Genomic DNA, 27,597 nt, shown 5'->3' on the forward strand with positions numbered 1-27,597 from the left:
GTAGCGTCGCGGTTTTTCTGGAGTCCGTCGAGTTAGAAGAGACCCTTTCCTGTCGCGGGTGGTGCGGAGTCGGCTCGTGGTTCTCTGAGAGCCGAAAATTGAGACCTTCGCGCCGCGCCGGCTGCACCCGGCGGCTCGGCAGCCGTCACCATGGTGAGGAAGTCGCCTCGGGCGCTCGGGACCTAGGGCGTCGGGGGTGGCGGGGCCTGGGGTCCCATAGGCGCTGGGCCTGGCGGTGAGGGGTGATAGGCGGAAGTAAGGTGCTGCTGAGGGAATGAGGGTGGACTCCGTGGGGTGCGCTCTTGCTCAGTCGTGTCCGACTCTTTGCGACCCCGTGGACTGCAGTTCGCCAGGCTTCCCTGTCCACCAACTCCTGAAGCTTGGTCAAATTCCTTCCCCTTGAGTCGGCGATGCCATCCAACCGTCTCGTCCTCTGTCGCCCTCTTCTCCTCCTGCCTTCAACCTTTCCTAGCATCAGGGTCTTTTCCAATGAGTCCGTTCTTCGCATCAGGTGACCAAAGTATTGGAGTTTCAGCTTCAGCATCAGGCTTTCCAGTGAATATTCAGGACTGATTTCCTTCAGGATGGACTTGTTGGGTCTCCTTGCTATCCGAGAGACTCTCCAACACCACAGTTGAAAATCATTAATTTTTCGGCGCTTAGCCTTCTTTATGGTCCAGCTCTCACATTCATACCCTGGAGTCAAAATAACCTCACTTTTGGTCGGTGGAGTGGAGTATTTGCCTGAGCACAGGCTTTTGGAGTCAGACAAGTTTCACTCTGCTGAATTCCTGACTTCACCTAAAGTTGTGTGGCCATCAGTTCCAGATCGTAGTGATAACTCTGTACACTAGTCTTTAATCCCACATCAGTCCTCATCTCTACCGAGTAAACTGAAGGTATGCCCTGCCGACGGCCAAGCAGCTGGATTTATAGCCCAGATCTGACTGCCAGATCTTTTGTCTTTCTACTAAGTACCTAATCTGTGTCTCTCTGCAAGGTGTCAAATCCACATACCCTTTTCACGGTTGCTGCCAAATTTATGTGACAGCAGTTGAAAACACCACACAATACAAAGCATCTTGTTGATTGTTACACTTAGAATTATTTTCCGTGTTGTTGGAGTTAGCCTCACACCATTGTTTTATTTTTGTAATCTTAAAATACAAATTAACGGGCTTCCCTGGTGGCTCGGAGGTTAAAGCGTCTGCCTGCAATGCGGGACACCTGGGTTCGATCCCTGGGTCGGGAAGATCCCCTGGGGAAAGAAATGGCAACCCACTCCAGTATTCTTGCCTGGAGAATCCCATGGACGGAGGAGCCTGGTGGGCTAGTGCACGGGATTGCAAAGAGTTGGACACGACTGAGTGACTTCACTAGACTTGGGCCACACGTTTATAAATAAAACTGGCATATAAAAGAAAACAGGCGCTTAAGAAGCAAAAGAGGATCCCATACATTACTAATGAAACGAAAAATAGTACAGCCGCCTTGAAAACAGTTTGGCATATGTTGGAACAAAGACTGGGTACATGTTTATTCACCGAAGACTGGAAACAAGCTAAATATTCGTCACCTGGTAAATGAGTAAACAAACGGTGGTAAAAATAAAATGACTTATCAAAAGAACTGAAGTATGCATTCATACAGCAATGTAGGGGAATCTCTAAAGCCTTATGCTAAGTGAAAGCTAGATGCAAAGGGCTGCATACTGCAGATTCCATTTACTTTTCATTCTGGGAAAGGCAAAACTAGAACAACAGATGCCAGGTTGGAGGTGGAAAAAGATGATTTACTTCAAAGTGACACAGAACTTTCTGGGGTGTTGGAAATATTCTTAATTTTGACTGTGGTATAGCTTGTGAAAACTTACAACTCTTTACCTACATGCACATATCTTTGTATGTATGTAATCATACTTTAATAAAACTGGATAAATTTAAAAATTTTTTTAAAGTATGAATGATGATTATATTGAAAAACCAGATATTGATGTTCAGAAAAGAGTGATTCTAGAATCAGATCATCTCTTTTGTGGTCTAGTGGATTTTGGACAGTTCTCTTCAGTGAACAGTAACTTTCATTGAGGTTATTACCGAAGTAAATCCTGACACCTTATGTCATACAGGATTAAAATTTATTTAACTTACATCACATGATTAGACTTAATGGGGCAAGAGTTAATCAAGTGAGCAGTGGATGATATACGACAATCTATACTTCACATGCTGCTCACAAGAAAGTATTTTAAAGTAATTCTTTCAGTTTTTTTTAAATTAAACACTTCTTGCATTGTTACAGCCACAAAATGAATATATCGAGTTACACCGTAAGCGCTATGGATATCGTTTGGATTACCATGAGAAAAAGAGAAAGAAGGAAGGTCGAGAGGCTCATGAACGTTCAAAGAAGGCAAAAAAGATGATTGGTCTGAAAGCTAAGCTCTACCATAAACAGCGCCATGCTGAGAAAATACAAATGAAAAAGACGTAAGTACCGTTTGTTGTACCAAGTTAATGTCTTTTGAGTATTAGTTGTTAAAACTGATAATCTTGAGTCTTCCTCCTTCTTGGTAGTATTAAGATGCATGAAAAGAGAAACACCAAACAGAAGAATGATGAAAAGACTCCACAAGGAGCAGTACCTGCATATCTACTGGACCGAGAGGGACAGTCTCGAGCTAAAGTACTTTCCAATATGATTAAACAGAAACGAAAAGAGAAAGCGGTAAGCAGTAAAAAACTGGTCTTTATTTTGTTGTTGTTGTACACGAGAATTACTTAAATTCATATTTGAGGTTCTTAGTTTCTTCAGTTAAATGGAAAAATAAAGTCCAATTGTTACCATTTTTTAGATGTTGAAGTCTTTCATATAAAATGTTTTAGTAATAAAAAAAGGTTTGCTTTCTTACCATGAGAACATTCAGCAGGATTTAATTTTTTTTTTTAAAGAATGTCATGCATCTTTAGTTTTCAAAAATTATTGTTAGGACTCTGCACTTCCACTGCAAGGGGCACAAGTTCAGTCCCTGGTCAGGGAACTAAGATCCCGCATATCATGGGCAGAAAAAAGAAATTGTTTAAAACAGCTTCTTATACTTGACAGCTCCTAATGTGGTGTTGTAGAGAGGGATACAACTGCTTGTTTTTGTTGCTTTGCAGTGCCAAAAGTAGTTAAAAAAGTAGCATAGTGGAAAGCATCCTAAGTGATTTGACTCAGATAAAAATTCAGAAATTAAAAAGAAAAAAAAAGTTTCTGGCTTGCCCTTAGTGTCAAATTTGGTTACCTTTTGCTAAAAGCTGAGGGAAAGACAGATACTATTTTTAAACACCTGTGGATAGAGTGACAAATCTAGGTAGCAGCAGAATATGCACTATCTGTATTTAAAGAACTGACAGTCCACAGATTTGATCTGTAAAATCTTACTGCTTTTTTGGTATGTATCAAAATTGGAATGGTAGAACTTCAGCACCAAATTTTAGAGATTATCTACTTAACCTCTCTACATTTTACAGATGAGACTGGAGTCCAGGAGTTTTGTGAATCAGTTTTCACAGGCACTTATTTATGAAATGCTGTAGGGTTTGTCCTTCATACATAGGTCCAGAATTCTTTCTGCTGCCTTGCGCTGCTTCCATTTTTTTTCCCCCACAGAATCTACATTCTAAGAAGGTACAAAACATGGAGTGATGATTTGTCTTACCAATAATATCTAAAAATCCATTCAGGGTAGAAGTATAGAGATGAGAGATGGAGACAGTCTTCTAGTTTTACACAATGAACTATTTAGCAATAAACTTAACTAGTTCCAATTCATTTCAGGCTTGTTGAGGACACAGTGTAGATCTCTAGAAAACAATTGAGCCAAAATATCGTTGCTTAAGCCAAAATATCATTGCTAAAGCAAAAAAAGTGAGTCTACAACTTTGTACAAATAAAAAATACTAGACTTTTTATTCTCATTCTCTTTTACTAACAATATAAATTTTAATTGTGATCTGTTTTAGGGAAAATGGGAGGTCCCTCTGCCCAAAGTTCGTGCCCAGGGAGAAACAGAAGTATTAAAAGTTATTCGAACAGGAAAGAGAAAGAAGAAAGCCTGGAAGAGGATGGTTACTAAAGTCTGCTTTGTTGGAGATGGCTTTACTCGAAAACCACCTAAGTATGAAAGATTCATTAGGCCAATGGTAAGACCCTGTTAGAGTGCAGTGGCTTAAAGATCAGTTCCTGTGGTAAACCAGATAAAGTAATTGACAATTTCCTAAAATTCCTAATACTGGTATAAAAAAAAAACAGGTTGAAAAATGTTTTTAGGCCGTTTTTAAGCTGATGATAGGTATTGTTTAGCACTTTTTCACTACTGTCAAGAATCTTTGGCTTCGTAGGAGATTTGAAATGAAAGAATTCTCATTACAGAGATTGTCAGTGAATCTGGACTTGTAAACATGACAGAGACTTCCCTGGATGTCCAGTGGTTAAGACTTGGTGCTTGCAATGCAGGGGACACAGGTTGGATCCCTGGTTGGGGAACTGAAATCCCACAAGCTACATGGTGTGGCAAAAAAAAAAAAAATTAGAATCTTCATTTCCACACAGCCATTTTACTCATTCATCAAGTGATCTACTATATGCCTGACACTTATCTTTGAGAACAGTTAGAAAACTGGAGAATTGCTTTTTGAAGAGTCAATTCCAGTTTAGTATGAGAAGTATAAGTGCCTTTGAAAATATTTACTTAATATGTAGTCATTGACAAGAGATTAAAATGGGCCTTCAATTTCTGTTGACAGCAGTAATGGCCAAACCCAATCTCCTTCTCTCCTCCCCTAATATATTTTTGCAGAATGCCTTTAAACAGAATGAATTCATCTCCCAACTAGACACCAGCCTGCTTAGAAAAACAAATAATCAGAGGGGAAAGTTGGCAGTATTACTCTCTCAACCTGAATCATTTTCAATGAATTAAAATGTTGCCCAACAGCCTGCTTCTATAAAGTTCTATTGGAATATAGCCATGCCCATTTATTTACATGTTGTCTACGGCTCTAGGTGCCTAGGGGAATCTGGTCTTTGTAACAGAAACTTCTCTGGGCTGTCTACAGTTTTTGACCAGTATTAACCATCAATGCAGAGAGCTGACAGTCTTTTCACCAAGGAAGGTGGCTGAGGTATATAGACTTGGAATCGAGATACTTAAGTTTGATTCCATCCTCACACTATTTAGCCTGGGAACAAGTTATTTAACCTGCTGGTCCTTGTTTTATCCTTTTTTTTTTTTTTTTAAAGTAGCGGGAGTTTTTAAGGCTATCATGCTGAAATGCACTGCCTGTGAGCTCTGGCACAGTGCCTGGCATGTCGAGAGCCCTCGGGAAGTACAGACAACTGGACCGCTGTTCCATGGTGAAAACTTTTTAGGAGTATGTGTTTGAGTTCTTCCTCACATATTTTTCTGTAACTGTCAGATAAGTTGTCTGTAGAATTAATTGTATTTTCTCCAGTGCCTTAAGATGAGATAATATTCAGTCCTTTTTGGAGCAGGGTGGGGAGATGATTGGAAAAAATAAGCAAAAAGAATCAATATTCTTCATTAACATCTTTAACTCAGAACATTCTTGTGTTTGGCTTACTAGGGATTACGTTTCAAGAAGGCTCATGTAACACATCCTGAACTGAAAGCCACCTTTTGCTTGCCAATACTTGGTGTAAAGAAGAATCCCTCATCCCCACTGTATACAACTTTGGGTGTTATTACCAAAGGAACCGTCATTGAGGTGAACGTGAGCGAGTTGGGCCTTGTAACACAAGGAGGCAAAGTCATCTGGGGTAAGTCCCAGCTGAATATGGGATTCTTGGTGTTATAATCCTAAAGTAGATGTTTTTAAGTTGATGTGACGTATGTAGCAGATTTTAATGCAGTTAAACTTGATGTGAATAAGACTTAGAAAATGTGAATGTTCTTAATTTAGTTTACTGGTTTCAGTTATATAAAGTACATTGCTAGATATTTTTGGTTGCTTTTTATTTTAATAGGTATTATTAGAAAAGATGGGAAGTTACAATTGAAAAATACTGGAAGAAAATAAATTACAAACGGGGGAAGGGAGGCATAGAGCAAACATGTAGCTACACTACTGAAGTGACAATTACAAACTAAAATATATATAACAATTTTAAATTCATTTTTCCTCATTTTCTTAGTTTTCTGCTTTCAGTACCCAGGTATTTCTAAACTTTAATGTTCTTTGAAAGGAAAGAATACAGTGTATAGCTTATTGATTGAATCTTCATATGAGTCATTGACACGTACTTCACATTGACCTAGATTTTAAAATAGGTTAATAAAACTAAGCCTTTTTTTGGGGCTAGTGATTGGCCATAGTATTATGCTGAGAAAGTATATTTTTATTTTGTTCTTTTTCCAATAGTTTTTACCCAAAATTAATATTGAAGTTTTAACAAATGCTTTTTTGGCATCTGTGAAGGTGATCATACTTTTTCCTCTGAAATATTTATGGAATTAATTGATTTATTAATAGTCTTCCTAGTAATAAACCATAATGTATTTCTAGAATGTACCTTCCTTGATCATGATGCATTATTCTTTTAATACTCAAATGATTCAACTTTCCGAGTTTAATTTAGGATTATCTTTTCTGTGTTTTTAAGTAAGATACTTTGCTTTATTTTCTGTTATCTTAGTCAGGTTTTTGTGTCTGTATAATGCTAGGTCAGAGAAAAGAACCAAGATAGTTTTCTCTTTCTGTGGTTGAGAGAAAATTTTTTGAAAACTAAAAGGATCACTTCTGGAGGTTTTGCTAATGGATTTGAAAACTTGGATGATTTCCTACCTTGTTTGTGGTATAGACCGGGTGCCAGTAAACTGCAGCCTGCAGGCTGCCACTTGTACAAGTGCTCGGGCCTGGTGCACTGGGAAGACCCAGAGGGATCGGGTGGAGAGGGAGGTGGGAGTGGGGACCAGGATGGGGAATACATGTAAATCCATGGCTAATTCATTTCAATGTATGACAAAAACCACTGCAATGTTGTAAAGCAATTAGCCTCCAACTAATAAAAATAAATGGAAAAATAAAAATAAAAATAAGCTCCCAGAGGGAGAAGGGATTAAAAAAAAAAAAAAAGGTTGTTAAGTTGATTTGAAACCTAGTTAATAATACTTGATACTTTTTCCAGTAAGAATTGTGTGGAAAAGGAGCGGTGCTAGGGTCAACCCACAAAGGCATGTTAAGTGATTTCGTTTTATAAAATCACATGTAGTACTACTGTTGCTCACTTTTTTCTTTCTTAAAGTGGTGATTGTAAATATTTTAAGCAAAGGTTGTATGTATTCTTTTTTATTAGCTAATATCTCTAATTGTTCTGTTTTGTTTCCCTTAGGAAAATATGCCCAGGTTACCAATAATCCTGAAAATGATGGATGCATAAATGCAGTCTTACTGGTTTGACAGCAGTTACATACAAGTAACTCCTTATAATTACTGAAGACTACACACCAATCGGGAAACCATTACTCTGATATTTCTGAATACTACCAATCAACCTTACATGTTGTCTTCAGTCAAAGAAAACTATTTATTCTGTTTTAAAAAAGAAAAAAGCCAACATTAAAATGATCTCATTTTACAAATTGATCTTTTCCGTGTTTAGCATTTAAATGTTCATAAAAATCAAATGATTAAAAAATCAATTATAGAAATATCTTACTTCACCAGTATTTGCATTAATGAATGGTACTACGCAGTGCAGACCTGTCATTTAAAAAAAGGAAAAGCCAGTGTAGTTAATACCTTTTATCATAAAGGTTTAATGCACACTTAAATGTGAAGAATAAGCCAAGAAACTCACGTCTAAGACCTTACCTTAGGTCTTCTCCTCCTCACTGTAGATAGTACTCCAAAGGAAAGTAGCATTAACACATTTTAATTCAAATACTTTAAAAGTGTACAAGAGATGGCACATTACACTATAAAGTTCAAAAGAACAATAGTAAGTCAGGGAAATTAGTATCGTAAACATTTTTCCCTTCTCATTCATAATATATAATGCCATATACTTGGAACTATATTTTCTACTCAGACACATGAAAAAAATAAACCAAAATGTTTATACTTTTAGCGTTTTCTATATTCTAAACTTAGGGTAGTATATTTATATTTTTAGAATGGTAAAAAGACTGCACTAATGCCCTTAAAGGCAAATAAGTGTTTGCAGTTACTTAGATTACATTAAGAAGGTCATGTTTTAGTCAAAAGCACATCTGTGATCTGAGTATGTTTGTGACTGAGCTTTAGGGTGTTTATATATTGTATTAATTTATAATCACGTTAATTGTTTTCAATTCTGTTTATTTTTTTTAAAGTCTGTCTTGAAAGTACAACCAATGTGATTAATTGTGGCTTTAACAAAATCAGTGTAAACAAATCCAGTATCTAAACACATCTTCACCAATGAAATTAGGGAAAAGGGAAGGAATTTCAAAACATAAACAATCACAAAATATAGGTTTAGTTACTACTGTTAAAATTGAAAAAAAAAAAAAAACTACTAAGAAAACAAACATAAGTACTTGAGTAATAAGTCTTGCTATTCTGAATAATGTAACATCTTTTCTAAGTTATATAAACAGTAGGTAGAAGTTTTGGAACACACAAACACTTAGGAAAAGAAAGGCTAGTTTCTTGGGAATGACTATCCAGTATGATACAATTACTTCAAGATAACATAAGTGGAACCTACCTTACAATCAGATTTTAACCAATGATTTTGCCACTAATAGAAATGGGGAATGAGTGAGTGACAAGTTTTGGAGGGTGAAACAAAATCAACTAAAGGTAAGCACTGGATACAGAGGTGAAGTTTGCTTATTTTTCACAACCAAAAATAAGCAAGTTAACTATCTTGTACAAATAAAGCTTGATACTAAGTATGTGAACAGAAGCATAAACATTACTAACTAATCACACCCATGAAAGACTGGATTAACACTTTAAACACAGTATTGCTACTAGTGGACAAACAAGGCAGAAATTTCTAAAACACTGTTAAACAGCTGAGGAATATTAGTATAAATTCTTTATTTACATTAAGATCTGTCTCAGTTTGCTGGTGTGACCAAACCTTAGAAGGTAGTCCCTATGGGTAAAGCAGAGTGTAAGAGCAGATATTTAGGTGCCAGATAAAACACTCAACTTGATGCAGTCATAAGCTTTCAAAATAGTTTTCTAAAGTCACTGAAACCATTTTAGGTGGTGTTCTGGTGGTCAGCTAAAAGTGAACCATTAATCACTAGTAGTTTTTATCCTTGCCATGATAATTCTCTGCACTGAGTGGAAACACCATGAATATAGACACATTTTTAAGTAGTAGAAGATTGACATTCTGTCATGCTATTTTTGATTTTATAAAAAAATCATAATAGACCCTCTCACTTCAAAGTTGTAGAGGAACTTTATAATAAACTCTTTAATATATTTCTGTGATGTCTAGCAATTGAATAAACTTGAAAGTAGGACTAAAACTTTGCTAATAACTGTCTGCTTTATATTACACAAGGAAATATATATGTATTTACACAAACTGCAGTGAACTCCCTTCACAAATAAAGACTTCTAAACAGAAAAAAGCATTTCACAAAGAACTATAGAATGTGACTGGACACTCAACTACCTGGTTGAAATCAGATTTCAGTCCTCTGTAATTCTGTTTTTCTAATGCCTTTTGCAAAAAGTACAAGTAATCTTATTAAGTTTTATTTAGAGTCCTAACTGAGGATAAATTTTGTTATAAATTCTATACTCACTCACTGAGCATAGAAACTCATTGTTACTGAACATGAAAGTTAGGTTTTTTCCATATGAGTTAGATTTTTTCCATGCGATTTAACTTTTTCCCTCTGCTACCTATAAACTCCAAAATAACATTTTCTGTTAGAGATAATATGTGACAAAATCTTTCTTGTGTGAACAAAAAGTTTTGAAACTTGATTAAAATGCACTTATGGTTTAAGAATAAGCCAAACAAATTTAAGTATAAATTTATATAGCGAGTCCTTAGTGATCACATACGAATATCCATTTCTTTTCTGTGAACTCAGCAACTACATTCACACATCAAAAGATGTCAGTGAGCTCAGTCTTAAACTACATCTTTTTAAAGAAAAGTATTTTAAAGAACAAAGAAGAATCCAAGTAAAAAAAGTAAATGTTAGGTTTTTAAATCTTTTAAGAAATTAAAAATGGAAACGTTAAAGAATTTACTGAATCTATTTCCCTCACTGTGGTATTAACAAAAATTTCTCACAAAAAGTATAAAACAGCATAAACGTTCAATACATACACTAGTATTAGTAACTTATCCTTTCACTTGACTAGCATTTGTTGAGAAAACAAATGGCCAAAGTGCTTAATTTTCATTTAGAATGGAATAATCTAGGCTAACTCTGAACATAATGAAAGAAAATGTAGGGGACACAGTATTTAAATTTTTACATGAGTAAGGAGGGTTTGCTATTTTGCCTACTAATGATTTTACCTCAACTTTAAATCTTCCTAAAATGCCAACAGCCCAAAATAAAATTTAGTATCACCTGACTATAGACTGAATAAACCTTCAACATCAATCCTTAACTCCTCAAATAATGACACAAAATCATAACACATTTTTTTTTCATGTAAGGACCAAGCAGTTTTAAAAAGAATCTAGTCTCAAAGCATTCTCAAACTTAAATGAAAATTTGAGCACACATAATACTTTCAAAGAATAGGACTGTTTTAAAATTCTCTTTGGACTTGAATGACCATTTTGTTCACTTTTAAATAAATTACTAAACAAAAATAAACAATTGAGGGTGTGTTTTTCAATTTTTTGTTTCTAGTTTTCCCAGGCAAAGGCCTTTGCTGTGGCCACACAATGTCTACACAGGTTAGCCTGTCGCTTCTCTGCACAGAACAAATCAAGGGTGAGCAAGCTCAAAGGGACAAGACTCTTGCAACTACAGCTCCTAGGGCCACCTACTCCTGCCATCTAGGCCTAAGACTGGGGCGCGGTTCTAAACTTACCAAAAATGGAAGCCAAGGGCACAAGCTGGAAGGCAGGCAGAGAGATCTTTTGACAGGAATCACTCCGTCAGTTAGGGAAGTGGACAAAAGCTGAGGGGAATATAAACAAGATTCTAGAATAAAGGCAGTGTCAGGATTAAGGAGAACCCTTTAAGAAGGGTTCTCATACTTCTGAAGTATACATGTTAATCGGGTGAGAACGAAAATACAACCCCCAGCTTCAAAAGAAATTTTAAATATGCTAGTGCCTACACACTAGAGTTAAATCCCAAGCAGTACTGTTAACATCAGATATTATCAAGAGTGAAGTGGAAACAGATTATGTTTGTATTTTTCAACAGATACAGAAGTCAAAGGAAGAAACTGCACCTGCAACTAAGAGATTAAAAATACCACCTTCGTAAACCTTTGACCATAAATTTCTGAATCTGTGCTCTCATTTGGTTGAAATTACTTTGACCCTAATTTACTATCATTTTTGTTTAATCAAGCCTACATTTTAAAAAATCATGATTAGTTTCAAAATTTAAAACTTTTAGAACCTTCACCAAGATTACTATTAAAACCCTTAGTATAAAAGATGTCTGTGATCCTTACAATTGATGGAAGCCCTACTACTTTCATAGTTTTTAAATTTCTATTTTCTGAAATTATAATGGTCAGGTATCTCCAACTGCTAAAGAAAATATAGTATGATCTGGTTTCCCAAAATTGAAACATGGTTAATAGAAATAAAAAAAATTGTATTTACACAAAAATAGCCTGAAAAATTAAAAAGAACAGTGAATCCTAAGATCTACCGGGGAGGGAAAGCAGCATCATAAATAAGTTCAACTTGAAAATTTGGAATTTTTGTCCTGGGCCCCATGCCATTTATTCATCGCCATATTGTAAAAACAACTTGTTTGCAAAGAAGAGGTTTTATCATCTGCACGTCTTCCTCACTCAGGTCAGCTTGGCTTTCTTCTTTGCAGGCCCCTTGTGCCCTTTGGCCTTTCTCCTTAAATTCCGCCTGTCAACCACAGGCACCTCCACTTCTATCTCCTCGGAGCTGCTGTCCACCGTCTTTTCTGTTGACTGTGTCAACTGATCCAGCTGCTCAGAAGACGCTTCAGACTGCTCCTCTGACAGGTTCTTCTGTCCTGCATTCTGTGAAAACGGCACATCTTCAAGTTCAACCTCTATCAGAGAGCTCTGAGGCAGAGCTGCAGATGATTCCTGGGGCTCGGCCACCCCCTCCTCACCCTGGTCTTCCAATGAGGCGGTAGTGTTGGGTGACACATTTTCAGGGATCGATTCCTCAGAAAATTCAGCAATCACAGAGTTTGGAAAAGCACTGTCGGACCTTTCTTCATTTGGGAGAGTAGCCACACTGTCTGAACTCCCAAAATGTGCCTTCTTCCTTGAAGCCAGAGGCAGCTTCTCCTCGGTGTGCCCCTTATCATCAGACGGACCTTCGTCCAGCAACGTTTCTGAGTCAGTGGCATGTGAAACCTAAAAACAGAAACTCCAGTGAACAACGTTTGCAACCAAGTTCTTACATAGATTATTCTCAGGCACTAACATGCAAAGACCCTGAACACATTTTAAAGAATTCAGGACTCACTACTTTTGTCAATCATGTGCACATATTCTCTGAATATAGCTCAGTTTCTTAAAAACTGTCTTACATGATACTTTGTATTCATTAAGTGCTTGCTTTAAAGATACTATAAAAGTAATGATTTTACCTCAGAAAGTATTTAAGGCTCTTAAACTATCCATCAAGATTCTTTAAAACCGTGAATCAATTCAAGTGTTTAGTTTCTTGGTGTTACTGGAGCCAGAACCAAGTATCCTGGGACTTGACACTGTGCTACCCCACTGGGTTTGATTATTAGTTGATAGGTGGGGTTTCCCAGGTGGTGCTAACCATAAAGACCACACCAGCCTGTGCAGGAGATGTAAGAGATGCAGGTTCGATCCCTGAGTCAGGAAGATCTGGAAGAGGGCCTGGCAACCCACTCCAATATACTTGCCTGGAGAATCCCATGATCCGAGGACCCCAATGGGCTACGGTCCATAGGGTCTCAAAGAGTCAGACACAACTGAATGGACTTAGCAGGCAGAAAGGCAGTGAAAATTCTACTCAGGTAATTACAGGAGACACCAATAAAATAATGCTATATAATAGTTTTTTAGATTTAAATTGGATATTCAAAACTAGAAATTAAATGTCCTTTCAGACGTGGCATACACACACACACAAACAATGGAGTGTTACTCAGCCATAAGAAAAGGAATAAAATCTTGTCATTTGTAACAACATGGATGGATCTACATGGTATTAGGCCAAGTAAAATAAGTCAGACAAAGACAGAACCCATACGATCTCATTTATATGTGGAATCTAAAAGACAAAAGAAACTGAAAACAAACTCAGATTAGGACACCAAACTGGTGGTTGCCAGAGGGGAGGCAGTGAAGGGACTGAAACGGTAAAGGGGATTAAGAGGCACAAACTCCCAGTCATAGACCAAACCACAGGGATGTATGATACGGCATAAGGAATATGTCAATAATATTGTAATAATTTTGTATGGGGACAGAGAGTTAACAGACTTACATTTTACATTTAGGTGATGATTTTATAACATATGCAAAATCAAATCACTATGTAGTACACATGAAATTAATGCTGTACATCAACTATATTTCAATAAAAATATTTCTTTAAAATATTATATCAACTTTTCCCCACTAATAAATCTCTCTAATTAAAACAAATTAAATGACTGTACTGGTCACAGACCAGCAATAGGTTAATTCAAATATTTCTGCATGCCTGCTAAGTCGCCTCAGTTGAGTCCGACTCTTTGTGACCCTATGTACTGTAGGTCCACCAGGCTCCTCTGTCCATGGGATTCTCCAGGCAAGAATCCTGGAGTGGGCTGCCATTCCCTCGTCCAGGGCAATTTCCCGACCCAGGGGTCAGGAAAGAGTCACCCAGGCCTCTTATGTCTCCTGCACTGGCAACTGGGTTCTTTACCACTAGCGCCACCTGGTGAATAATATTTAGGTGTGTCAGTCACTCAGCCGTGTCTGACTCTTCATGACCCCATGGACTGGTGCCCTCCAGGTTCCCCTGTTCATGAAATTCTCCAGACAAGAATACTGGACTGGGTTGCCATTTCCAAATATTTAGGTCAGTAATGCTTTATCCATTTTTCTAAGCATTTCCTAAATTTACAAAGTAAAACTCATGTTGTTATCATAAGTCAGATATGAATGAAGTTACAAAGATTTGAATTTATATTACTGATCGCATCTGCTCAAAATATCCAGTGTAGTATAATTTATTTTTCCTAAAGGAATGTCCACGTTAAAGTAGAGGAAAATATATATCCTGCACTGCCCCAGCTGAGTCGCCAAGGCTGGACACTGTGACTGTAAAAAGTTAGGTTATTTTTCTATTACCTTATCCGGGGCAACACCCTCAAGGGATTGTGAAGAGTCTACCACCAGTGGCGCAAGATTTGTAGAGTCTTCATTGGAACTAAAAGACTGCAATTTTAATTCTTCATCTAAAACTTCACTAGTGGAGTCCTCCTCTTCTGTTACGAGTGAAGTCTTAAGAGTATCATCTACTATCTCACCATTCATAGGCTCTAGTGCAGATTCCTACACAATTGAGCAAAAAAAAGGGACCAAATTACAGATTAACTTACTTGTCATGCAACGTGGTCATTCTCAGTACCTCCCTATCATGCACTAGAACTCAAGATACATTCTACCACATTACTGGGCATAGGTTACGCAACAGCAGAGTCAGGAAGAGAACAGCACCCCTAAGCAGCCCAGTTTCCCTCTGTGTTCATGGAGAACCATGCAATGGAGAGACCCTACCTCCTTCTTCCTCTTCCTCATTACAGGGCAGTCACAGAAAGAAACTGTTCGGTAAAAAGTTACCAGAGAAAGTCTAAATTTGGCGCTGGCTCTTTACAGAACATCAGCTGTTCAGTAGCTGGAATCTTTGGGGTCTGAGGGAAGTCACAGTTCAGCGTGCCTGGGAAGGAAGCACTACCAGATCTGTGGCAGGTTGAGTTTGGGTAAAGCTTCCCGCTGGGAGAAGAGAGTCCCCAACCTCAGTGACCTGACTGTACAGTCAATAAAGGGTTGTCTCCAAACAATCCTGCCCCTTAAATCACATGAAAATATGGAAAAGTGATTTGACAACACAAGGTCTCCAATTTCTGAAACTCTTCCTCTCATGTTTAATCAATCTACAAGACTGCCATTAATGTCTAATATTTCTAATTAATACCACTGACATTTTATATTTAAAAATTAGAATAATGATACACTTGAATTTTAAAAAATAGACTTGGCTGGATTATATAGAATCCCTGAAAACATATAATGAGTATTTTCCTAAGGGATATTTAAATCAGAGACTTAGAAAAATTAATCTGGGGAATTCCCTAGTGGTCCAGTGGCTAAGACTCAGTGCTCCCAATGCAGGAGCCCAGGTTTGATCTGGAGGTCAGGGAATCAGATCCTACATGCCTCAACTAAAGGTCCCACATGCCACAACGAAGACCGAGTACAGCCAAATTAATTAATTAATCTAAAAAACCACATAGACTTAAAAAAAAGAAAAATTAATCAGGCCGGAGTACAAAGAATAAACTGCGCACAGAAGGTAATTAAAATAAAACTCACAAAAGAACCAACTGGGGTAGAAGAAATGTTAAAAAGATGAAAATGAGAAAGAGATAGCAAAGGTTTTTATAAAAAAAATTGAATTTTGGTGAGTAACTACAAGAGAGAAACAAAAGAGAAAAATTCATGTCCTTCAAGTTCTAGGTTTGGGAATAGAATGAAAAATAGGAAATAGGAAAAGAAGCCCAGTAGAGAAGTGATAGGCAAGAACAGAGATTAAATTTAAGATGATAAAAGACATCTGTCTAAACAGAAATACTCAGAAGGCAGGTAATACTATGAGATCATAGTCTGGATCAATCTTCAAAGTCTAGAGCTACTGGTCACCCCCACAGAGACAAACATTCTGTCATAAGACTAGATGTATCCCCCCCCCCAAAAAATGAACAAAAGAGCAGAAGGTCAAGAACTGAGTCTTCTAAAATGTCCACAAACACAGGGGAAAAAGGAAAAAACAACAACAACAGGAAACAGAACAGTCAAAAACCAAATGCATAAAACCAAATGAAAACTCCAGAAAAGAGATAAACCTAGAAACCAAAACACAGTAGTGTTATAAAGCCAGGCGATCAGAAAATCGAGAGGAAGGGAGAATAGACAGCCTCAGTAAGGAAAGCCACTGCGACTGAGTGAAACTGTCACTGGTGACCCACCACGTAGGTACTCAGAGGTTTCGCGGGACAGAAGAAACACGTTACAGGTAGTATGTACAGCATAATCTTAAGTTTTTAATAAAGGAAAAAACCACATAAATATACATTCCCATAGTCATCTAGAAGCAGATAAATTTTGTTTTTAAAATATGTATTTCTCCAATTTAAATCAGTAATGCAGTTTCACTTTCTTAGCTCCTGGTTGGACTTGACAAACAGGTAAAATATTTTTAAAGAAACTTAAGCACGTCTGAAAGGAGAAATAAGGAACCTGTAAAAGACTAAAGATATTAAAGAAAAAGAAGAGAAGGACAGGAAATAGAGAAGATGAAAAAAGAAAGAGAAAAATAATTGAGGAGCTGCAGAAATCAAGACAGATAAAGAGATTTTTTACTTGGTCAAAAAGTTATTTTCTTGCCTGTTTTCTAGTAATTAAACAAAAAAAGAATTTAGTTATTTTTTAGGAATTTGTAAATCAACTGTTAAGTAAAAATACCTTATTTTTTTCTGGACAACTAATTCTATCTTTACATCCAAAATCAGGTGAATTTAGGGCTTGTTGGACCTTAAGGTATTCTAATTGGTTTTTTAAGATAGGCTTCGATCAGTCACATAATTTGCATCACTTCTTAAAGTTTATGTTTAATTCCACAAATTGATTTGAATTTTAAACACAGAGAGGACATTACTATCTAAACATCTTCTATTTTATCTCTGTAATATGTCAAACTTTATAAATTCAGTTTGAAACATAAAATACTTAAAACTTTATCTTCCGCTACCTGACTTTGCTTTAGACATATATGCTTTTTAACATTACAATTTCTACTAAGAGTCTTTATGCTTTTCCAACAATATATGACTAAGTTGAAATTTACGTCCATTCATTCTATTAAATAAATGAATCTCAGAAATCCAAAAAGGAGGGGATATATGTATACATATAGCTGATTCACTTTGCTGTACAGGAAAATAACACAACATTGTAAAGCAACTACATTCCAATAAAAATTAATTAAAAAAAAAGCAAATCACTCACCTTTTCACCTTCTTGCTTTTCCAGGCCTGGCTGGGTTTCTGGTGCTGGTTGAACATCTTTATCACTACTTTCATCCTCAAATTCAATCACACTCTGTGCGGGTTCTTCTTCCAAGAATTCTTCCGAGCTCTCTGATGTGCGTGCAGTAGACTCCAATCTAGGAAACCAAAGAAAAACATTTTTACTTACTTTATTAAAGATGCCACAGGTTACACTCATACAAAATGGCAAACTTCAATGAATGATTCTATTGGAGTACAGCTGACTGACAATGTTGTGTTAGTTTCTGCTATACAGAACAGTGAGTCAGTTATACATACACATATGTGCACTCCTAAGATGGCAAACTTCACTGATAAATGTTGCATGTGTTCTGACTATTACAACTGATTGGCCATTACCCATCTCTCTCTCTTTCTTTGGGTCTCCCTATTCCTTGAGACACAACAATATTGAAATTAGGCCAGTTAATAACCCTGAAATGGCTCTAAGTGTTCAAATGAAAGGAAGAGTCACATATTCTTACTTTAAATCGAAAGCTTGCTAGAAGTGACTAAATTTATAAAGGCATGTTGAAAGCTGAGACAGGCAGAAAGCTAGATCTCTTGTGCCAAATAGCCAAGCTGTGAATGCAAACCAAAAGTTCTTGGAAAAAAAAAAACCAACAGTGCTACTCTAAGTGAACACACCAATGATAAGAAAGCAAAACAACCTTATTGCTGGTCTAGAGAAAAAGTTGTAGTGGTCTGGACAGAAGATCAAACCAACCTCAACATTCCCTTAAGCCAACGCCTAATCCAGAACAAGGCCCTAAATCTATTCATTCCCAGGAAGGCTGAGAGAGGTGAGGATGCTGCAGAAAAAAGCATGAAGGTAGTGGAGAGGCTGGTCCAAGAGATTTAAGGAAAGAAGTTATCTCCATGAGAGTGCCCAGTGAAGCAACCAGTGCTGATACAGAAGCTCTATCAAGTTAGCTAGAAGACATAGAGCTAAGATAATGAATGAAAGTGGCTACAATAAACAGACAATAAACAACAGACTTCTCAATGTAGACAAAAAGAAGAAGTCATCTAAGACTTTCATAGCAAGAAAAGAGTAGTCAATGCCCGGCTTTAAAGTTTCAAAGGACAAGCTGACTCCTGTTAGGCACTAATGCAGCTAGTGACTTGCACTTGACACCAATGCTCATTTACCATTCTGAAAATCCTAGGGCCCCTCAGAATTACCTACTCTGCCTGTCCTCTATAAAGGGAAAAACAAAGCTTGGCTGACAGCACACCTGCTGAAGACACGGATTACTGAATATTTTAAGCCCACTGTTAAGACCTATTACTCAGGGAAAAAAACAAATTTCCTTTCAACATGTGACTGCTCATTGACAATGTAAGTGGTCACCCAAGAGCTCTGATGGAGATGTATAATGAAGTTCATGTTGTTTTCATGTCTGCTAACACAACATCCATTCTGCAATCCAAGGATCAAGGAATCATTTCAATTCAATTTCTTAAGAATTACAGTTCATAGGGCTACAGCTGTCAAAGATACAGATTCCTCTTATTAATCCAGGCAAAGTCAATTGAAAACCCTCTGGGAAGGATTCACCATTCTAGATGCCACTATGAACACTTATGATTCATCGGAAGAGGTCAAAATATCAACATTACAAGGAGTTTGGAAGAAGCGGATTCCAACTATCATGGATGACTGTGACAAGTTCAAGACTTCAGTGGTGGAAGTCACTGCAGATGTGGCAGAAACAGAGAACTATAATGAGAAGTGGAGCCTGAAAATGTGATTGAATTGCTGCAATCTCAAGATAAAACTGTAATGGATGTTCTGTTCAGTTGCTCAGTTCTGTCTGACTCTTTGCAACCCCATGAATCGCAGCACACCAGGCCTCCCTGGCCATCACCAACTCCCAGAGTTTACTCAAACCCATGTCCATCGAGTCGGTGATGCCATCCAGCCATCTCATCCTCTGTCGTCCCCTTCTCCTCCTGCCCCCAATCCCTCCCAGCATCAGGGTCTTTTCCAATGACTCAACTCTTTGCATGAGGTGGCCAAACTACTGGAGTTTCAGTTTCAACATCAGTCCTTCCAATGAATACCCAGAAGTGATCTCCTTTAGGATGGACTGGTTGGATCTTCTTGCAGTCCAAGGGACTCTCAAGAGTCTTCTCCAACACCACAGTTCAAAAGCTTCAATTCTTCGGTGCTCAGCTTTCTTCACAGTCCAACTCTCACATCCATACATGACTACTGGAAAAACCATAGCCTTGACTAGACAGACTTTTGTTGGCAAATGGATGTTTGTAATGGATGAGGAGCTGCTTATTGTGGATGAGCAAAGAAAGTGATTCCATCTTGAGATGAAATCCACTCTTGAAGACGCTATGAAGATCGGTGAAATAACAAAGACTATGACATAAACTTAGTTGAAGAAGCTGCATCAGGGTTTGAGAGGACTGACTCCAATTTTGCAAGAATTTCTACTGTGGGAAAAATGCGATCAAGCAGCACTGCATGTTACAGAGAAATCATTAGTGAAAGGAAGAAGTCAGCCAATCTACATGGCAAAGTTTATGGCTGTCTAAATAAAGAAATGGCCAAAGTCACCCCAACATTCAGCAACCACCCCCCTGGTCAGTCAGCAGCCACCAACACTGAGGTATGACTCTACACCACCAAAAAGATTATGACTCATTAAAGGCTCACAATGGTTATCATTTTTTTTAACTAATAAAGTATTTTTAAATTATATACTTTTTCTTTAAAGACATATATTATAGTAGAGTGTAAACATAACTTTTATGTGCACTGGAAAACTCAAAAATTTGTGTGACCTGCCTTATTGTGATAACTGCTTTACTGTGGTACCGCGGAACTGAACCTACATCTCTGGAGTACGCCTATATATAATGTCCCTTTCATTCTCAAAAATACCATTTGGGGCAATAAATGATATGGCTTAGCTCTACTTCTGAAATGCTTTTCAAACAAATCCACAACTTTCTATTCCCATTCTCATCTTCCTTCTTCAAGCCCTATTCTCTCTGGACACTGTAACTTCTTCCCAACTCATGTTCAGACTAGCACTACATACGTTCTTTAGTAAGGTTTAAGAAAGGCAATACAAAGAAAGCTCAAACTACGGCACAACTGCCCTCATCTCACACGCTAGTAAAGTAATGCTCAAAATTCTCCAGGCCAGGCTTTAGCAATACATGAACCATGAACTTCCAGATGTTCAAGCTGGTTTTAGAAAAGGCAGAGGAACCAGAGATCAAATTGCCAACACCTGCTGGATCATCGAAAAAGCAAGAGAGTTCCAAAAAAAACATCTATTTCTGCTTTATTGACTATGCCAAAGCCTTTGACTGTGTGGATCACAATAAACTGTGGAAAATTCTGAAAGAGATGGGAATACCAGACTACCTGGCCTGCCTTAAGAAACCTGTATGCAGGTCAGGAAGCAACAGTTAGAACTGGACATGGAACAACAGACTGGTCCCAAATAGGAAAAGGAGTACATCAAGGCTGTATGTTGTCACTCTGCTTATTTAACTTATATGTAGAGTACATCATGAGAAATGCTGGGCTGGAAGAAGCACAAGCTGGAATCAAGATTGCCAGGAGAAATACCAACAACCTCAGATATGCAGATGACACCACCCTTATGGCAGAAAGTGAAGAGGAACTAAAAAGCCTCTTGATGAAAGTGAAAGAGGAGAGTGAGAAAGTTGGCTTAAAGCTTAACATTCAGAAAACTAAGATCATGGCATCTGGTCCCATCACCTCATGGGAAATAGATGGGGAGACAGTGGAAACAGTGTCAGACTTTATTTTTGACGGGCTCCAAAATCATTGCAGATGGTGACTGCAGCCATGAAATTAAAAGACGCTTACTCCTTGGAAGGAAAGTGATGATCAACCTAGATAGCATATTAAAAAGCAGAGACGTTACTTTGCCAACAAAGATCCATCTGGTCAAGGCTATGGTTTTTTCAGTGGTCATGTATGGATGTGAGAGTTGGACTGTGAAGAAAGCTGAATGTCGAAAAATTGACGCTTTTGAGCTGTGGTGTTGGAGAAGACTCTTGAGTCCCTTGGACTGCAAGGAGATCCAACCAGTCCATCCTAAAGGAGATCAGTCCTGGGTGTTCACTGGAAGGACTGATGTTGAAGCTGAAACTCCAGTACTTTGGCGACCTCATGCGAAGAGTTGACTCATTGGAAAAGACCCTGATGCTGGGAGGGACTGGGGGCAGGAGGAGAAGGGGATGACAGAGGATGAGGTGGCTGGATGGCATCACTGACTTGATGGACATAAGTCTGAGCAAGCTCCGGGAGTTGGTGATGGACAGGGAAGCCTGGTGTGCGGCAGTCCATGGGGTCACAAAGAGTCGGACAGGACTGAGTGACTGAACTGACCGTGATGCTACTTACCTGTGCATCAGTTTTCCTTACCAACACCCCTCCCAGTTTTGTGCCTTTGCTCACATTATTCCTGCAGTCTAGAACTGCATGGTACAATACAGTAACCACAGAACACTTGCAATTATTTATAATATGGTAATAAACTAAGTGAAATAAAGGACTCAGCTCCTCAATCGCCCGAGCCACACTTCAGGGCTCAGTGACAGGCACACGGAGCAGAGGCAAGGCACTGAACACACCCACCATGACAGGAAGCTCTCTAACAGCCCTGGCGTAGACCAAGGCCTGGCAAACTTTTCTTTTAGGTTTTGTGGGACACATGGTCTCTGAACACTCACTCACTCCACCACTGCAAAGCAAAAGCAACCACAGTAAACATGTAAACTAATAAACATGGACGTGGCACAGTAACATTTTATTTACAAGAGGTGGTGGGCCAGACTGGCCTATAGACCATAGTTTGTGAACCTTCAAACCAGAAAAGTCTTCTTTCCCAAATATACTTGTTGAGTTTCTACTCATCCCTGAAGCCCTGGCCCAAATGTCAAATTTCTCCATCCCCTCCGTTAAGAGTCAATCACGCTCTCCTTTGTATCTACAGCACTTTCACTTCTATTTTCACATCACAAACCACCTTGCAGCTCTCTCAACCTGCATCCTAGGAACAGACACGTGTATTAGAAACTACTAGTCAACAGCAAAGGTGAAGTTTGGTTCCTCATGGTGTCTGAGCATTTAAGCATCTAGTCTTACTGCTACTATTTTACGAAAAGCTGAAGAAAAATTCCACAACATTTCTGTGATGTGTAATTTAAAATGAGCTATTACATTCCCTTCTAAAAAGGGTATTACATCAAAATGTTACTCAGTGGAAAAAAACCATAATTATCTAAACTCTTATTACTCTTTTCACAAGTTAAATACTTAGATTTTTCTTTAAAATGGTGGATTTTTCATTGAAATATAAAATTTACATAATTATCCAACTTTAAAATTATATACATAATAAAATTAGCATAGCTACAGAATACTTCACCTGAGAATAATTTTATAGTCAAGATGGCAAAGCTATGAATGGTTGACTCAAGAACAGTTAGTAGGACTATCAGAGCAAAAGCTTAATTTAACTATAATATTCAAAATCTTGCTTTCTTTAAATAAGAAAATAAGGTTTTGATCCAAGGTATCTGTTGATTCAGCAGACTATTAAGTTTCTGGAGGAGCTGATGATATCATTTATGGCAATTACTAATTTATGTTAGGTTCTATAATCTAGTAAGATGAGTCCAGATAAGTCCATTATAAAGTAAAATTGAGGGTTTCTTAAATTGACTAAACTTCAGGATTATTAAAAACCACAGTTACTGTCAAATTCAAAGCTGACAATAAGTGACTCATTTGAGATAAAATAACCACTAGAAGATTCTTCTGGATTTTCACACAAGAGACTAAAACTTCAGTTTATTCTACTCTCTTACTAGCAACCTCTCCCTATAATACTGTCAATGTGACACTTATTAAGTGTAATCAATAATCTTGTTGAAGAAGTCAAATACCAACTTCTACACCAAGGTCATTTACTACACAAATAATATAAAAAAGTCACCTTAAAAACTAAATACTATGAAAATAAGAGGACACAAAATAATGACAGTGAAATAAACAATGCTTTACTTGTTCACTGAAGCTGTGGGAGAAGTCTGAGGAGTCTTTTCATCTTCCCCTTGAGAACTACTAAACTCAGAATCCTGAAACCGCTTTCCAATCTTTGGCCGCTTTAGATGGCTACTTCGAGTACGAGTGGAAACAGGTGTTTTATCGTGACCTGAGAAAAAAATAGCAAGCCCATAATTAATTGACTGTGTATTCAAAGAATTACCCATTAATTATACACAGAAATGCAAGAACTAAGCCAATTTAACTATATCACCACCATTACACACTTCCTTTCTATCACATCAGGCTAGGAAACCATGTCAGTGACATATTTTAAATTATGAAGTAACCTTAAAGTCAATATTCATTCCTCACATGTCTATGTTACCTTGAGCTTTGCAAAGTATTTGTGCATTTTCACTTAGATTCTCTTCCAATAATCTTGGGAAGTAAACAAGGCAGACATTATGGTCCCTATTTTACAGGTAAGGGACTGAGAAAACAGAGGTACGTAGCTCATCTGTTCACACACCACAACTCCGACCTAGATATTAGAGGTGGGTAAGTCTTTATTTATACTGAGGGACACACACACACACACTTAATTCTTACACTCTCAAAGATTTACTAATAGACCAGCTGAATTTCTTACCTTCAGAAGTACTTGCAAAGGCATCTTTTAGAGAATCAATCTAAAACAGAGATACATATCAAAACCAAAAGTTTTAGACCCTTTTTCCTTCCTATGCATCTACTTCATTCAGTTTCAAAGAAAATCTTTTAAAAACTTTTTCAAATAACACCTTTTGTATTCACTATCCATCAATTAAGAAGATTCACAAATGGCAACCCACTCCAGTATTCTTGCCTGGAGAATCCCATGGATGGAGGAGCCTGGTGGGCTACAGTCCACGGGGTTGCAAAGAGTCGGATACGACTGAGCGACTTAACTTTCACTTTCACTTAAGAAGTAAAAAGGCTATATTATAGCTTCAGTTTATTATTAGCCCAAGAACTTGTGAAATCACCTAATATGCAATACTGATATACACTGGGGTTTCCAAGTGCTCTGTCCTCAGCTCCTTTCTCAGTCCAAATACTCCCTCTGTGTAACTGTATCTACCACCTTTACTTTAACATCTCCTTGCTGATGAATCCAAACATGCAACTTAATTTCCCCAACTTTTTTCCTGATTTCCAAAGCTCTTTTTCCAATGAAATCTCTCTCCAGTTAATACTCCAACCCAATTTCCTATCCAATCTGTCCCAAACTAAACTCTCATATTTAATCAGTATTATTCTCTATCTTGGCTATTGGCAATAACAATTCAGTATGCTATTCCAATCAAAGACCTGTGGGGCAGTAATGACTTCTTGTCCTTCATTCAACCAACCACAAGCCTGTCCATTAGGACGCTGAAGAATCTCTCAAAACTGCCCCCTCTTTGGTATTACCAATGCTTCAATTTGGGCATTTATCATCCTTAACATGAAGGTGTACACCTTAAATATGTATAATTTTTGTCAATTATACCTCAATAAAGCTAAAATATTATGTAGTTAAACAAAATCACTTCCCTATGTGGTTACTAATAAAAAGAGTTTAATATAAGAAATATCTTCCTTGATTAAAATATTATAGTAATATGAAGAATATGAATTTCTAAAATGAAAGAAAATCTAATTTATATCGCCAACCTTCATAGTACAGTGAAATTTTAATGTTCTCATTAAAATGACACAAATTATTTGGCTTAATATTCAAGTAAATCATTGCTATCACTACATGTATGAAACATAGATTTTTCTACTTTCCCTTGTTTTATGATATCTGATCAGTAATAAAAGAATTTGAATATATCTGAGGAATTTGAATGCAACCTAATAGAAGGGCTTATTTTGAAGCCTGAAATTCCAAAGGTAGGAAAAAAAACTGAACTCCTTATACAGTTATTGTATTATTTATATTATCCTTAAAAATGCTTTTCAAAATTTTTACTCAAATAGTCATCACTCATGCTAATTAAGACAGAAGAAGAGAGGCACAAATAATTCCCCAAAGCACTTGTTGAAATGCATATGCATTTACAGAGACATATTCAACACTCACTAAAAATATATTCAGATACCCACATACAAAATAATTATGACTATATTAAAACCTTCCCTGGTGACTAAGCTGGTAAAGAATCCACCTGCAACACAGGAAGACCCAGGTTTGAACTTTGGGTCAGGAAGATCCCCTGGAGAAAGGAATAGCAAACCATTCCAGTATTCTTGCGTGGAGAATCCCATGGACAGAGGAGCCTGGCAGGCTACAGATATGGGGTTGCCGGAGTCGGACATGAGTGAGTGATGAACCAATGTAATAATAATGTAAAAGCTACCACAACAAAACGCTGCAAAAAATAAACCTCTAGGATCCCACCAATGAACTGGTACTTTAAGTAATATCAAGTAGGTTTCAGAAAAGTACCTGGTAAGTCCTCTGGAATTCAGTAAGGGGAATTGCCCTTCTACTTTCAGGTTACCTAGTATTTGCAAAGTGTATTACATTCTACGGTGACTTCAACATATGGCCTCAAACTTCCCCCAAATAACTTCATAACCTTTGACCTATTTCACTTCAAGAAATTTATCTGTGCAAGGAAATAATTACATTTGAACAAAGATGCATGTATAATTGTGTTCATGGTTGGGCCATTTATAAAAAGTAAGTATAATATGTTAAGAAAATAAATGCTGGTATTTACATAGAAGAGTGTGCTACCTAACAACAATGATTTAATACAGTAATGACAGGGTTCTCTGGTGATTCATTGGTAAAGAATCTGCCTGCCAATACAGGAGACATGGGTTAGATCCCTGGTCCAGGAAGATCCCACATGCCACACAGCAACTAAACCCATGCTTCACAACTACTGACCCTGTGCTCTAGAACCCGGGAGCCACAACTACTGAAGCCTGTGCGCCCTAGAGCCCAAGCTCTGCAACAAGAGAAGCCAGTGAATAAGAAGTCCTCGCATGCAACGAAGAGCAGCTCCCACTCGCTGCACCTGGAGAAAAGCCCACCCAGCAACGAAGACCAGCAGAGCCGTAAATAAATAAATAAAATTTTAAAAAAGTAATGACACAGAAAATGCTTACAACACTATGTCAATGGAGAAAAGCGATTAGAAGCATGTATGAAAGTGAATGAAAGTCGCTCAGTCATGTCCGGCTCTTTATGACCCCATGGACTGTACAGTCAATGGAATTCTCCAGACCAGAACACTGGAGTGGCTTGCTGTTCCCTTCTCCAGGGGATCTTCCCAACCCAGGGACTGAACACAGCTCTCCCGCATTGCAGCCACAAGGGAAGCCCAGTTAGAAGCATAAAAGAATAAAAACAGAAATGAAACATATGCACATACATGTTTCATAATATATATTAAGGACATATACAAAAATGTTAGTTGCTAGACCTAGGGTAACAGAATTATAGATCTTTATTTTCTCTGTACTACTTTGTGTATTCCAAATTATTTTTCAAAGAAAATTAAATCTTAGAAACCAATTAACAAAAAATGCCAAGTAACACAGTAGAAGTTACATAAGTTTGCTGAATGAACAATAACATTTATAAAGTTAAATATCAGCTGAACCTCTTTTTTAAAAACAACACACTTGGTATTTCCTATGGTAAATACACAGTGTACCTACAGTTAGCTGCATCTCACTAGACTGACTGTCTTCAGTTCGTGCTTCATATTCTGGAACAGAGGCAAGACCGTATTCTCCAGATGTAGATCTTTTAGCTTCATTTTGAGAAACTGCTGTGTGAAAAAGAATTTTTAAAATTTTAACCCAGTTAGTATTTGGTTTTAATTGTCACATTCTTTGTACGAATTTTTACAAAAGCCCTAAAGAAGGGTGTTAAATATTCAGATGTGGGATATCCCTTCACCAATATCTTACAATGAAACCTTAAAAGAGTTTTAAATAGTTTATCTGTTATTTAGCAACTTCATAAGACTGAGTACTACCTTTGATCCCC

At 37.5% G+C, this 27,597-nt stretch overlaps 2 protein-coding genes across 7 annotated transcripts in view; one reads left to right on the plus strand and one right to left on the minus strand.

The window, feature by feature from the left end:
- The first annotated feature begins 62 nt into the window (after positions 1-62).
- Positions 63-7,649, plus strand: NSA2 (NSA2 ribosome biogenesis factor). Its single transcript, XM_070476822.1, has 6 exons — positions 63-153; positions 2,302-2,489; positions 2,577-2,727; positions 4,008-4,187; positions 5,631-5,823; positions 7,396-7,649. The coding sequence occupies exons 1-6, from the start codon at positions 151-153 to the stop codon at positions 7,461-7,463; spliced, it is 783 nt and encodes a 260-aa protein (XP_070332923.1). The 5' UTR covers positions 63-150; the 3' UTR covers positions 7,464-7,649.
- Positions 7,650-8,346: 697 nt separating this feature from the next.
- Positions 8,347-27,597, minus strand: part of FAM169A (family with sequence similarity 169 member A) — a 66,844-nt gene continuing 47,593 nt past the window's right edge. For 5 of the 6 annotated variants that reach the window (XM_020913131.2, XM_020913130.2, XM_070476821.1 and 2 more), the window contains 6 exons: positions 27,264-27,376; positions 24,214-24,253; positions 23,580-23,730; positions 17,469-17,625; positions 14,532-14,735; positions 8,347-12,569 (listed from right to left, as the gene is read on the minus strand). In XM_020913131.2, the coding sequence (XP_020768790.2) occupies positions 12,021-12,569; positions 14,532-14,735; positions 17,469-17,625; positions 23,580-23,730; positions 24,214-24,253; positions 27,264-27,376 (1,214 nt within the window). In that variant the 3' untranslated portion in view covers positions 8,347-12,020. The remainder of the gene's footprint in view (positions 12,570-14,531; positions 14,736-17,468; positions 17,626-23,579; positions 23,731-24,213; positions 24,254-27,263; positions 27,377-27,597) is intronic. The other variant, XM_070476819.1, reaches the window with a different exon arrangement.

This window comes from Odocoileus virginianus, chromosome 14 (assembly GCF_023699985.2).
Source record: "Odocoileus virginianus isolate 20LAN1187 ecotype Illinois chromosome 14, Ovbor_1.2, whole genome shotgun sequence".
Lineage (NCBI taxonomy): Eukaryota > Metazoa > Chordata > Mammalia > Artiodactyla > Cervidae > Odocoileus > Odocoileus virginianus.

Excerpts from the sequence above, each read along its gene's own strand:
- NSA2 (XM_070476822.1), top strand. Across the intron at positions 2,490-2,576 it reads AAAATACAAATGAAAAAGAC|TATTAAGATGCATGAAAAGA; the intron begins GTAAGTACCGTT and ends CCTTCTTGGTAG. Across the intron at positions 4,188-5,630 it reads AAAGATTCATTAGGCCAATG|GGATTACGTTTCAAGAAGGC; the intron begins GTAAGACCCTGT and ends TTGGCTTACTAG.